Source organism: Dendrobates tinctorius, unplaced genomic scaffold, assembly GCF_039654945.1.
Source record: "Dendrobates tinctorius isolate UK_male_01 unplaced genomic scaffold, ASM3965494v1 ptg000231l, whole genome shotgun sequence".
Taxonomy (NCBI): domain Eukaryota; kingdom Metazoa; phylum Chordata; class Amphibia; order Anura; family Dendrobatidae; genus Dendrobates; species Dendrobates tinctorius.
Genome location: NW_027361898.1, coordinates 2,159,595 through 2,173,743, shown reverse-complemented (window position 1 = coordinate 2,173,743; position 14,149 = coordinate 2,159,595). Strand labels below are relative to the sequence as shown.

Below are 14,149 nucleotides of genomic sequence, written 5' to 3'. Positions count from 1 at the left end.
CTGAACGTGTGAACAAGGCCTATAACTAAGCAGATTTGCCATTCAGGGGACAGGAAAAGCTGGGTGACAATCCATCACCTGAATGAACAGAGCACGTTACAGAATGTGACCACGTTTTCCTACACAGACCTGAAAGCACTGGAGACAGATGACAAGTGCGTGAGGCCAGACAGAAAACTACATTACCCAGATCCCCCCACACTGCTCATGTCATGCATCATCCAGCAGCTGTACAGGGAATTAGTGCAGCAACAAAACAAAGGGGGCAGCAATGACAATCAGCAGTGTGGATGATGGGGGTTGACACCAGGAGGAGGACTACAAACTTTCACCTGCACTGGGCCTGCTCCTCTGTGCAGAGCACAGACATGGGCAATATGCTGCACAGCAGAGCATCTCCCAGCAGGAGGAGGGGACCTACATGATGAGAGTTATGTATGAGCAGATTGCTTCTGGAGGAGGAGAAGCTGTGATTGTGCCACTCCAGCTATGGTTGCCTAATTCTGATGGGTGAAGTGGTAAACTGCACTGCAGAGTCCCTCCAGGAGAGGATGAGGAGGGCAGCACAGAGGGCTCCTGGAGTCTAACTTCTGACTAGTACTACTTCAGCATCTGGATGATGACTGCTCCTGCCCTCCTACAGAGGAGACCCTGGATGATGACTACTCCAGCATCCTACAAGACCATGGATGATGACTACTCCAGCATCCTGAGACCCTGCATGATGACTACTCCAGCATCCTACAAGTAAGACCCTGCATGATGACTACTCCAGCATCCTGTGAGACCCTGCATGATGACTACTCCAGCATCCTGTGAGACCCTGCATGATGACTACTCCTGGATGATGACTGCTCAGTTTCTTGCATATGAAACCTTGGATGATGACTACTCAAACCTCTTTTAGCTGACACTCTAAATGACTACTCCTCTCGCCTCCTGCGTGTAGGACCCTAAATGATGACCACTGCAGCCTCTCGCACCTGAGACAGAGCATGATGACTACCCCAGCATCCTGCTAGTGATCTCCTCTATGATGACTACTCCTGGATGATGACTGCTTCAGGTCCTTGCATATGATACCTTGGAGTATGACTCCTCTAGCCTCCTGCACCTGAGACTGATGACTACTCCAGACCCTTGTGTCTGACACGTTGGATGATGACTACTCCTGCACTCTTGGCTGTGCAGGCTGATGGGTGACCTGCTGCACTGCAGTTTCTCCCCAGCAGGCAGAGGACAGCTATATCTGGACCCTGGAAGGTGACTGCCGCAGACTTGTGCACCCTTGTCCCAGCCTAGAGAGGAGCCCCCATCACTGCATAGTGGGGGCTGCCTGCTCCCTGTGACTTCTCTCCTCCCCAGGAGCGGGGTGCTTCTGGTAAAGTTTCCTGTGCTTGTTGCAGGGTGGGGAGATCAGAGCTGGTGACAAGGACACATCCGCGCCACACTCGTCCTGACCGCTCGACAGGCGCAGGCATGGCGGGGGGATCCCTGATGACCCCTGCCTGGCAAAGCCGGGAATTCCTGCTGTACCCTGCGGTGACCACAGGAGCCTGCTGACTGCAGCTGGGAGCATGCCAGGCTCCAGGGAAAGTGGCAGCCCCCAGCCCACAGCTGCAGCCCCCGGGAGCCGGAGGCGTTCTCTTGCCGTCCTACAGGTATTTAATATTCCATCTCTTATTTATGGCTGCGGGGTCAGCGGTGAAGCCTCCAGTCTCTGCTTACAATCCAGCAGCACATGTGTGGGCCAAGAGCCTCCTGTGCCCCCCCATAGATTAACCCCTTGTGACTGCCCCCCTCAGTATTGCAGCTCCTGGCTGATCAGCTCTGTGTGCTCCCTCTGTCTTGGTGCATTATGCTACAGCAGACGATTGCACAGTACCGCGGAGTCCCAGTGAGCTCAGCAGCAAAAGAAGGGGTCACATACTAATGCACACTGCTGTCACATCATGTGGTGGTGCTAAGTGACAGCGGGACCAGGGAGGGGTTAATTCGGGTCTGCATGTAGTGGTGCTAAGAGACAGCGGGACCAGGAAGGGGTTAATTCGGGTCTGCATGTAGTGGTGCTAAGAGACAGCGGGACCAGGAGGGGGTTAATTCGGGTCTGCATGTAGTGGTGCTAAGAGACAGCAGGACCAGGAAGGGGTTAATTCAGGTCTGCAAGTGCAGTAACTCAGAGGTTAATACCATGCACTATATGGAATATGGGACCAAGATTTTGCAAAGAAATGAATGTTGTATCAGATTTTTGGAAAACTGGGTGCTGTCTTTTTCTGTAATCGTCACCCAGCTTTTCCTAGGCTCACAAACAGCAGCAGTGTACATCATGCACTCCAGCATTGCTGCATAACCTCGATAGACAATCAGGAGCGTAGGAAAGCTGGGTTACAACAGATGTGGCAGCTACACCCGCTTCAGCATTGCTGCGTAACTAGATAGACAATCAGGGGTGCAGGAAAGCTTAGTACAACCAATTTGGGAGCTGTAATGGCAGACAAGTAGGTTGTCACCCAGCTTTCCTAGGCTCTAGAATGTCCACAGTACACATCACCCACTCCTGCATTGCTGCATAACTAAATAATCAGCCAACATTTCCTAAGTAAATTGCTGTTGTATCTGACTCTGGGAAAACCGGGTGCTGACATTTCCTCTGTCTTTCCCAGCTTTTCAAGACTCCTGAACAGTAGCAGTATACCTCGCCTGCTCCAACATTGTGGCATAACCAGATAGATAATCAGTGGTGCAGGAAAGTTGGGTGACACCCTAGGTGGTAGTTCCTGAAAGTCCACAGTATGCATCACCAACTTCCATACTGTTGCAGACTGTCAGGACTTTGGGATAGATGGCTGACAACTTACTTGGTAGCTGTGTAAGAACTTGTTGGTTGCCAAAGTCACCCAGCTTTCCCAGAAACTGGTCTAAGATCAGTTGATTAATCAGGTCGCTGTCACTTTACCATGATACAGGAACCTTAATAGTTTCATGAAAAAACACCCCATTTATATTAGTAAAATCAGTACACAGATGTATAACGTTAACAAAATGGGTATATAAGTGGACATAGCAGGACAATCGCAAATCATTTATAAAATATATGAAAAAACCACGAAAAAAAGGTCCAATACAAAGAATTACAAATTTATAACAATAATTTTATTCAAGTATATCAGGATTATGGAACAAATATTATGTGGAATATTCAAATGTTGTATTATATATTTAGACATTATGCACGTTCCCTTGTCCATGTACCTTTGGTATGCCCTATTTTCTTGCCCACGTACTTTCTATGGTCATCATTGGCTCCTGTTTCACCTTTGTTCCATAATCCTGATATACTTGAATAAAATTATTGCTATAAATTTGTAATTCTTTGTATTGGACCTTTTTTCACGTTTTTTTCATGATACAGGAACGTCTCAGTCCTCTGCCTGCTGCTTGTGATGTGATGGTTTATAGCCTGGGGATGGCTGCTCTTTCATTTCTCAGTCCGTGTGATCGCGGTGTATGTCAGGACTACCTGACGCTGATGTCGCTTTGATGCCAATCCGGGCTGTGGAAATCCTCGGCAGTTCTCCCACCCAGGAATACCCGCCCCTGCCTCTGTGTGCACCACAGAGATAGCAGCTAACAGGTCTAAGGAAAAGAAGAAGCCTACTCCAATTGGCATTTCAACATCTCTGTTTTCTGTCAATGAATCGAGTGGTGACGTCAGGTGGATTTTAATGCCATGTTCTTCTCTGCAGGTACCCAGGACTGCTCCATAGGCTTCAGCACTGAGATGCTCGTCAGTCCATCTCTATGGATATAGCAAAAGAAATCTACCATCTGAACTACAGCCATCGGGACGAGGTATCACCTGGCCGCGCCCTGCAGGGACCCGGCAGGCGAAACGCGCAGGTCTTCATGCGTCGGCGCCCTCAGGACTGCTTGAGCCTGCTTGAGATTGCCCTGGTGTTAAATACTATGGGGTGTATCCATAGCTTAAGCTGCAAACCCAAAGTCTTCAGAGAGTCCATCGCCGTGCTGGACATCAAAGCCTCCATTGACTCCACCCCAACCAGCATCGATGAGTCCTCCAGCGTCGTCCTCCGATACCGGACCCCGCATTTCCGAGCTAGCGCCCAAGTACTAGTGCCTCCGATCTCTGGGAAAGACTCGTGGAGGGTTGGCTGGATCCAGGCCTGTAACCACATGGAGTTCTACAACCACTATGGAGACCTGGGAATGTAAGTGTGCACTGGGGGCCCCCCTGTTATTTGACAGCTTCCTACAGTATAATTCCGATAATCTGGCATCATTGAATTCACTGGGGTCATGTCACTCACAACATATGACCTCATCGGATTCAATAGCGCACCTCTAACTATGGGGATAACTTCTTATCTGGAAAGGGATTCTGACAAATTTCCAATGAAATGTTATTGGAATACATTAGAAGGAAGCGTTATCACTTATATCTGCTTGCTGACTACCAATATGGCTGCCGTTAGGTTGTCGCACAGCATTCTTACAGTCCTGAATGGTAGTATGGGTGGAGCTGCATGCGTATGCAAAATTGTCACTAAGGCATCTGGGAAAGCTGTGTTACTTGACCTAAGTCAGCTTCAATTTCCTAAATGCGTAGAATTAACGGATTACAAGTACGATCTCCTGTTCAGGAAGTAACCCTGCTGCCTACCACGGCTTCCTGACTGTAAATTGTTGGCTTACACTGCAGTCTTGGCAGGAGGTGGTGGATAGACACCCTGCAGAGACTATCCATAGAGTATCCAAAATTAAAACCGCCCAAAACGTGATGTATATTGGTGGCAAAGAGGTGGAAGTGGTTTATTTTTTCAGTGGAGTCACCCTTTAATTTTGTTAAATTAAAGGGGTAGGGATGTGACAAATTTCAAAAAAGTATCAGATCTGTTACCAGCAAGACCCCCCTCAGTGCCACCGGCTGCTGGAGAGTGGAACCAGTGACAAGACCATCTGGACATAACTCACATTGAAGGATCACAGTAAAATACTTGGTCGATATATGAACAGAATAACAGAATGTGGAGTTGCGGTATGTGAGTGAGTGGTGGAACTGAATCCTCTGGATCATATTCTCATTATCTCCTCCATTGATACAGCCTGCTTCTGGGAATTTTCTTTTTTTTTTCCTTGACCTTCCAAGGCATTGTAAAATATTAATCTTCCAACTTCCTACAGTCGGCGTTTTTGATGATACTTAAATTTCTCCTGGTGTAATATTTCATGGCTTCCAGCGTTATCTATGAGAATATTCAAAATGACTTATCTCTTCACTAAGTGTTGGAGCGAGAGCAGGGCACATCCTTGTGAGATGAGATAGAGAAGGACAGGGAAGAATAAAAAAAAGGCATCACCATGGGTACCTCACTCACCCCAGCAACTCCATGTTCTGTATATTTGGTATTCTGTTTGCACCTTAATATTTCTAATATTTCCTCAATAAACATATCGTTATCTCATTAATTGAAGGGGTTGTCCAGTGAAAATAAATTATCACTTATCATAACTTATTGATTGGTGGGGGTTTAATTGCTGGTACCTGCATTGATTGTCAAAGCAAGCAATCCCTGTTAGGATGGAGCGGCAGTGCACATTTTCTATGGCTATGCAAGAAAAGTTCCCCATTCTGCCGATCCCTACCAATCAATAAGTTATCACTGAACAGCCTTAGTTTTTATCTCAGGAATTACATGTAAATCCTTGTAACTCATTGTCTCCATGCATACCCCAATTTTTCGCATCAATGTGTTTACCCTTGTAGTTACCCCATGTTCCCTGACAGTTCTGGTGTCACCCTAGTGACCCCATTGTTATTGTGTCTGTACTCCAATTACTCCACAGCGTCATTCACACTGCAGCACTGAAGAAAGTTGTGTGGTTGCTGTCGCTTTGGCTCCTGTGTCCTCCCAGCACTTTTTGACTTGTGTAGGGTCATGGTTTGCCTTTGAGTCAGTCCATAGCACTAGATTCCTGCAGACCTGGTTTCCTGGTGGAAATTCCATGCGAGCGGCTTCCTTTCCTGCTGTGATAATTCCAGATATCAGGGGTCCCCTGCACTTCCCTTCCATTGTACACACAATAGCTATTTTTGAACTTCCAGGACTTGGAGATAAATTGATTTTTTTGTCACATTGTAATCTGCATCCCGCATCAGTTACGGCAGTGGTCCCCAACCTTTCTGACCTTGAGAGCCACATTCAGCTTAGACAGAGGGTCGCAAGCCACATTCAGCACTGAGAGAGGCGCGAGGCACATTCAGCTCCCACCCCCTTGAAAGTAGTGTCAACCAATGCCCCCATTACAGGTATAATGATAACCAAAGCTTTTCCAAAGAAATCACTCCAAAGCAGTACACTGAGATCCAGGGGTTCCCACAATACCCCATTCAGTAATATCCCATCAAGGACTCCCAACACACTGTCACATCCAGCTTTGAGCACCTCCTCTACCAGGTAGTACCATCCTCCAGCGTACCATACCTAAAACATCTCTAAACCCCTAAGACCAGTATATGTGCATCCATATCTGCTCTTCTGTGCAGGGCTATTCACAAAATTCACCATTGTGAGATGTACTCTTCATACCTGTTTCTTAGACCTGGAGCTAATTCACCAAGCTGGCAGACAGTCGCGAGCCACAATTCATAGGACTGCGAGCCATATGTGGCTCCCGAGCTACAGGTTGGGGACCCATGAGTTATGGTATGTTTTGTCTGTGTCATGGGTTATGAAGGAGGTGATGCTTTGTGCTTCTGATACAAGGCTTTTTAAGTCGTTTCAAAAACCATAAAATGTAGCTATGTTTCCTCTATACTGAGTTAAGTTTGAAATTACAGGCCAGAAGTCTGAGTCTGCACTTCGAAGACAAGTCCATGGGGTCATGCGTGACATCCGATCACCATCCACATCAATATCTCCATCTTAGCTGGCTTAGATATTGGACATGTCATCAGGATATCTCAGTGGTTCAGCCTCATGACAAGGTTCATCCTATTCTCCTGTGCCTGTATGTCCCATGGCTGTCCATACTGACCCTATTCTTACAATACATTGATAAGCCCTCTACTATGTGTTCACCGCAGCTCCCGGACCCTCCGCTCAAAGGTCCCGTTGTAATCTCCTCCAGTCACTCAGAGGAAGGCCCTCCTGTCTGCGGAAGCGTCCTCTATGCCACTGAAAACAGGAAAACCGGCCGGGGCGAGAATAAAAGATCAGAATACAATGTCCTCCGCTGCACAGCATCCGCCTTTGATACAGCAGGAAGTTCACAGACAGATAAACCGCACGTGTGAGAGCGATCCGCGCATCGTTGGCACAAGATCGCTACCATTCCAAGGAAATAATATCTGGTGCACGGCCCTGGTCATTAGATCTGCACAGTATTCTACTCAGAGCTACAGTTTGTTTCCCAGAGCTGCACTTCATACTGTAACAGCCATTGGGGCTATTGGAGAACTGTTGTTTGGGATTCTGGTCACTTACAGACCCCTGCCACTCTTTTCTTTCCATCTCTCAGTCTTGTCTGTTAGTCCTATTCTGTCCAGTTGTTTATGGCTACCACTGGAAACAGTCAGGAAGCATGTTGGAACACACCAGGGGATGCTGGGAGATTTCATTTTATGCTATTAAATTTGGTCTTACAAATAATTGCTATCTCTTGAGCCCTTGTCGGGGAGATGCAGCTGATAATGGATTTCGACTCCTCCATGGTCAACGATTATTAATTGGGATCCGCGGAGTATTTGGCCTCCGCGCACATTTCACTCGGCTGGCGTTACCATCCCGATACCTGACTATTTAGCGCGGATGGTTAGAGCGATCGACAGCAGCTTGGGAATTGACATCTACCAGCACCGCTGAGACCATACCTTGGGTGGGGTTTTTTTTTTTTGCAGATTCTTGGCCACTTGAGTAACTGGCTTCCATTGACCTGTTTTTGTATTTTATTTTTTTTCCAAAATTAAGAAGTAGAAAGATGACTTCTCTTCCACTAGAGTTCCACTACTGTTTTTGCCTTAAGGTGTGTAAGGGTTTGTTACAATTGCATCCAGCCTGGATTTTCCTCAGAGTGGAATAGCTGGATTTCAGACATTGTATCACACGATCAGGACAGGGGTGGGGGAAAGATTTGTGCTGCAGATGTGTTTAGCTGACAGAGGATTGCCTACACAGGGTGCAACTGTAACAAAACTTCCACTTAGGGATGTAAACAAGAATGCGCCTATTCACTGACAGCAAGCAGATATTTGATTCACAAGTCATATGTGAAAATATGGAATTTATTCAAGGCGTATTCCCATCTTTAAACTTTTATACAAAAATGTCTCATGGATGAGCGCCCCACCAGGCAATGAACAGGTTCCTGTGCATTTGTCGCTCTCTATATTCACTTGTTTGGGGGTACCAATAATTGCCTGGCAATTTTTGGAATACCCATACAAGCGAATGGAGAGAGCCATTCATGCACAGCCACATGTCTACTGATAACAAGGCAAGTGGTGTGACCCGAATCTATCGGACATTGTTACCGTAGAGGTCCCAGATGGGACAACCCCTAAAGACCCTGCATATAATATGTCTTCACACGTTCAGCTCTGATTTATGTTCTCATCTTCAGGTCTAGTTGGGAACTTCCGGACCTCCTGAATGGTAAAATCCCCGCCATCAGCGACTCAGACGGCGTCAACTATCCCTGGTACGGCAATACTACTGAGACCTGCACTGTTACTGGCCCAACCAAGCGGGACACAAAGTTTACCGTCAGTATGAATGATAATTTCTACCCGAGCGTGACGTGGGCAGTGCCTGTCAGTGATTCCAATGTGCCTATGTTGACTGGCATCCAAAGGGACCAAAGTTTTACCACTTGGCTGGTGGCCATCAACATGGTGAGCGGAGACCTCGTCATTTTGCACACCATCAAGTGGAGGATGAAACTGGAGATTGAGATCAAGCCGACCTTATTGTTAGGTCAACGAGCCAAACTACAGGAACCTTTTGCACAGGAACAGCCTCAAGTCCTTGACAAAAACGAGCCCATACCACCAAGCGCGCTTGTAAAGCCGAATGCCAATGACGCACAGGTGCTGATGTGGAGACCCAAAAACAAACCGGCCGTGGTTGTCATACCCCCCAAACGTCGGTGAACCTCGCAAACCAGGAAATAGCTGCTAATAAAGACATACGAATCAACCAAAAACATCGTCTGAGGTCCTGCTGTAGTTTCTTTCAGACCTTGGGGCATCACTGTGTTATTTTTTTATGCTGACGGACCTTGGTTTGGGACTTGATGACATCACCACACATGGGTTAGACATTGAAAAAGGTTTTAAGGCAATTTCTTCAGACCCTCATCCAGCGTTTATCATGCTGCCCGCCCGCTCGCCTGCCGCACTGATCCTTTTTATGTCAGGCTGGATGTACAGTCCTTGATTTTCCATGACGCGTTAAGTTGGAGACATTCTCCGGAGACTCTTGTTTTTCTGGATTGTGTGTTATTTAAGAAGTTTTATTGACTCCACAAATGTTCTTGTAATTGTTAAAAATTTGCCAAAGCATCCTCATCAAAAGATCACTTTATCCCCTGAGAGGTGGAGGACTCAGAGTAAATCTTAGTGAAGCTGAGGACTAGGGGTGGACTTGGCTGAACCTCAGGTATTGGAATAGTCTATAGTGTAGCTAAAGTGTCAAGTGGGCTTAATTGAAGCTGAGGTATGAGGTGGGCTTTATTGAGTCCGAGATATGAGGTAGATTTTGTTGAGGCCGAGATATCAGTTGTGCTTTATTGAGGATGAGGTATGAGATAGGCTTTATGTAGACTATGCTGTGGGCTTTAATGAGGCCTAGTATAAGGGGGCTTTATTGAGGCTGAGGTATTTGGTGGGCTTTGTTCAGGCTGAAATATCAGGTAGTCTTTATTGAGGCCGAGATATAAGGTAGACTTTATGTAGTATATGGTGGGCTTTATTGAAGTCGTAATATGAGGTGGGCTTTTGAGGCTGATGTGGGATCTATTGAGGCTGAAGTTAGGGTGAGCTTCATTGAAGCCATAGTATGAGGTGGGCTTTTTCGAAGCTGAAGTATGAGGTGGAATCTACTGAGGCCGAGGTTTGGTGAGCTTTATTGAGGCCGCGGTATGAGGTGGGCTTTATTGAGGCCAAGGTTTGAGGCGAACTTTATTGAGGCCAATGTTTGAGGTGGACTTTATTGAGGCCATAGTATGAGGTGAGCTTTTTTGAGGCCGCGGTATGAGGTGGGCTTTATTGAGGCCGCTGTATGAAGAGGGCTATATTGAGGCCGCTGTATGAGGTGGGCTTTATTTAGGCCATGGTATGAGGTGAACTTTATTGAGGCCGCGGTATGAGGTGGGCTTTATTGAGGCCACGGTATGAGTCATACCATTGTTGTAATTCTACTGATACTCAGGGGTAATATAGTTCATAGTAGGGGGTGGTGAGCCTTGCAGGGCATTGCTTCCATGTCCCTTAATCAATGCAGCTGTTTTTTGTCCTTAAAAATTCTAAATAATGGTACAAATAAAAACTGCTCAAGAAATGCTGGAGCCAACCTGCTAATCATTAGAAGCATGCTAGTAGCATGTCACCAAACAAAACGGGCACCCATGAAGAAATAATCCTGGAGATGTTTTCTATAGAAATGATAAAAGTTCTAATTCTCCGTCATATCAGTATCTGGAAAGTGGAGTCAATCCATTATAGCCACCACTGCAGTTTTCACTGGGTTATTTTATATATTTCCCAGATCACGCTACATCAAATCAGCCAAATTACTTGGAGAAGTTGGGAGATAACCCCTGTGGGATCGAATGTTGGGAGATGGCCCCTCTAGGATCGTATGTTGGGAGATGGCCCCTGTGGGATCGTATGTTGGGAGATGGCCCCTGTGGGATCGTATATTGGGAGATGGCCCCTGTGGGATCGTATGTTGGGAGATGGCCCCTCTAGGATCGTATGTTGGGAGATGACCCCTGTGGGATCATATGTTGGGAGATATAAACCCACAGGGACTAAGATTTACATGGTCCTGTGAGGCTTCATCATCCTTACGCTTTATACTAGGTTGCTCACTGACTTGGGGGTTGCTTACCCTGTTCCCTCCCAGTCAGACTCCGGGAAAGATGCAGGAGGATGTTATCCACAATCCGTCCAGGAACTCCGACAACCGAGAAAGTGGGTCACATATGCCCCCCGTCTTGCTGACGATCCCTATAAAAATGGGATGGTTTACAGATTCGATAAAGTCTGAGTTTCTTGTTGCAAAATGTTGTTTTCCTTTGTCCCTGTACTGTCTCTTTTCATCACAGTCAGCAGTCGGATATATAAGGAATGGCAGCCGTCTGCAGCAGCAGCAGCACCATTTCTCTGGACCCTTGCTGGGCTTGTCTACTGGACTCTGAGGCAGGGTCTCTGCAGCTGTTGGGATACAACTCACCTTACCTTGCCCTGGCAGTACACTGGGAGTTGAAAAAAAACAGCGAGTAGATCGCAGACTAAAATATAACCTTTAATCCATGAATGGCACAGGATTGCCGGGCATGTAGAAAAACACTTCAGAAACAGATTACGCGTTTCGACATAACAGTCTTCATCAAGATCTTGAGACATTCATGTGCCATTCATGTTTTAACCTAATGGATTAAAGGTTATATTTTAGTCTGCGATCTACGTTTGCTCTATGGAACCGTGCTGAGTGCCAGCTGCTTAATGAAGACTTCACAGAAGGGTGAGCTGACTATAGTTCCATTTTTTTTTCTCAATACACTGGGAGTTGTAGTGTCCAAACAGCTGGCAAGCCACAAGTTGCAGAACCCCACTCTAGGTGCATCAAGATGCCACATTGATCATTTATGCAGAAAAAGGGGTTAAGTTTAGGGTTGGGATATTAGGGTTAGCGTGTTAAGTTAATATGAATGGCCAGCAACTGTTAGATGGCTGTCAGCTGAACGATGCTTCAATTGATCTTTCATCCGGCGCAATCCAGAATCGGACATAAGCGATCAACATCTCCCCAACCAGTCGCCTGGAACCCCCATATACATTAGCAGGTCAGCTGAATCCGTTGATGCCTGTAGGTTCAGCTAACATTAGTCTAATGTGTATGGAGCATTAAGGCTTGGGGGGGCTAAAGTTGGGATGTTGGGGAAGGGGGGTTTCTCGTGAGGTGTTGTTGTTAGGGTGTTACGGTGGAATGGTAGGGTCAGAGATGGCTCAGTTTATGCTGCGGATCTGTGGTGATCACAGCTGCATTCTCCTTGCGGATTTAGTGTCTTGTATTCAGTGGGAGAACCCCCAATAATGCAGTTATGATGAGCGGCTGTGGCCTCCCTGTCTGGACCCGCCCAGGGGCTCTGGCTTGATGGCGTTTTTGCATCTCCAACAAAATAGATGCAGTTTGGTGATTCCTCACTTATGGGGGCTCCACTATTCATGCCTGCAGACATTTTCCAGGCATTGGATTTGTATCATTTGTGTGGGGGTTTCACATGTGCACTGTACAATGAAATGGTTGAATTTTATGCTTTCCATTTTTTATTTAATTGAATGAGAACGTGAAATGACAGGATTGCATAGTAAATCTGAGATTTACTGGAAATCTAAGTTCCTGACATTCTATCATCCACCCCCTCTTCTCCAGTGTGTCAGTCTTCACTGACGTTTTGGCGGTCTCTTCATACACCAGGAGGCTCGGGCTGAATAATGGTGTAAAGCATGGAATTGAGCAAAGTCAATGAATAAAAGGAGTCCTTACCTTCTAGCCTACACTCCCTGACAGAAGTTATGTCGCTTATCCATGTTATGTAAATAAAAGCTTATAACCTGACGTTAAGTTCATCCATTGGTTGTATAAATTATTCTTTTGTAAGCTGAAACCCTCCGAAATGTGGTTTAGGTTAAGAAAATAAATTGTCATCAATGCAGAAATATTGATCATTTAATGGACACAGAATGGTCAGATTCTGGCAAGACAAAAGTTTTGTCGCCTGGTCATATAATGCACCCAATCCTAGTTTACATCCTCACCTGTGCTCAGTAAATGATTGGTTAATTAATGGCTGTGTATAAAAAGAAACCCAGCACCCCAGACCTTCACTTGAGCTACAACTTGAGCTCTGTCAACATGCCAAAAATCCACCCTGCGACCAAAGCCTGGATTATCAAGAGGCTGAAGACCAGATCCATTGCAGAGGTGGCTGGCACCTTTAATGTGTCTCAGTGTCAAGTACAAAGAATTAAAAAAAAAAAGATTTGAAGAGACTGGAGATGTTTGACAAGCCCAGGTCCGGCAGACCCCGCAAGACAACTGCTCAGGAGGAACGTTTGTTGGTTAGAAAATCCAAAGCAAGCCCCTCTTCCACTGCAGCAGAGCTCTAACAGGCCTGGTCTCCTCAAGTCCCTGTGTCAACTAGAACAGTTTGTAGGATTCTGTCTCAAAATGGCCTCCATGGTTGAATCAGTGCCCAGAAGCCAACACTAAACAAAAGGCAAATAATAAACCGTGTGGCATCTGCAAAGTCCCACAGCCTGCTAAACAGATGGACACTGGAAAAGTGGCAGAAGGTGGATTTCTCTGATGAATCTTCAGTAGAATTACACCACAGCTGCTGCAAATACTGCAGGAGACCTACTGGAGCTCATATGGATCCAAAATACATCCAGAAAAGTTAAATTTGATGGTGGAAAGATCATGGTCTGGGGTTACATTCAGTATGGGGGTGTTCGAAACATTTGCAAGGTGGAAGGCAATATTAATAGCCTAAAGTATCAAGAAGTATTAGCTACCTCTTCTATTCCAATTCATAAAAGGGGTCAAATTCTGCAGCAGGATGGTGCTCCATCTCATACATCCATCTCTACAGCAATGTTCCACCAGGCAAAAAAGATCAAGGTGCTCAAGGACTGGCCAGCCCAGTCACCAGACATGAACATCATTGAGCATGTTTGGGGTAGGATGAAAGAGGAAGTTTGGAAGACAAAACCAAAGAATCTAGATGAACTCTAGGAGGCATGTAAGACTGCTTTCTTTGCTATTCCTGATGAATTCATTAATAAATTGTATGAATCATTGTTGAACCGCATGGATGCAGTCCTTCAAGCTCATGGAAG

The 14,149-nt window shown here is 46.1% G+C and overlaps 1 protein-coding gene across 2 annotated transcripts; it reads left to right on the top strand.

Moving 5' to 3' along the window:
• Nucleotides 1-281: 281 nt before the first annotated feature.
• FAM78A (family with sequence similarity 78 member A) lies at nt 282-10,580 on the top strand. Of its 2 annotated transcripts, none has more exons than XM_073555943.1 (4): nt 282-747; nt 950-1,661; nt 3,750-4,232; nt 8,644-10,580. In XM_073555943.1, the coding sequence occupies exons 3-4, from the start codon at nt 3,805-3,807 to the stop codon at nt 9,170-9,172; spliced, it is 957 nt and encodes a 318-aa protein (XP_073412044.1). In that variant the 5' UTR covers nt 282-747; nt 950-1,661; nt 3,750-3,804; the 3' UTR covers nt 9,173-10,580. The 2 variants fall into 2 exon arrangements, with proteins under 2 accessions (XP_073412044.1, XP_073412043.1); XM_073555942.1 differs by having other exon boundaries at nt 282-1,263; nt 1,407-1,661.
• Nucleotides 10,581-14,149: the final 3,569 nt, after the last annotated feature.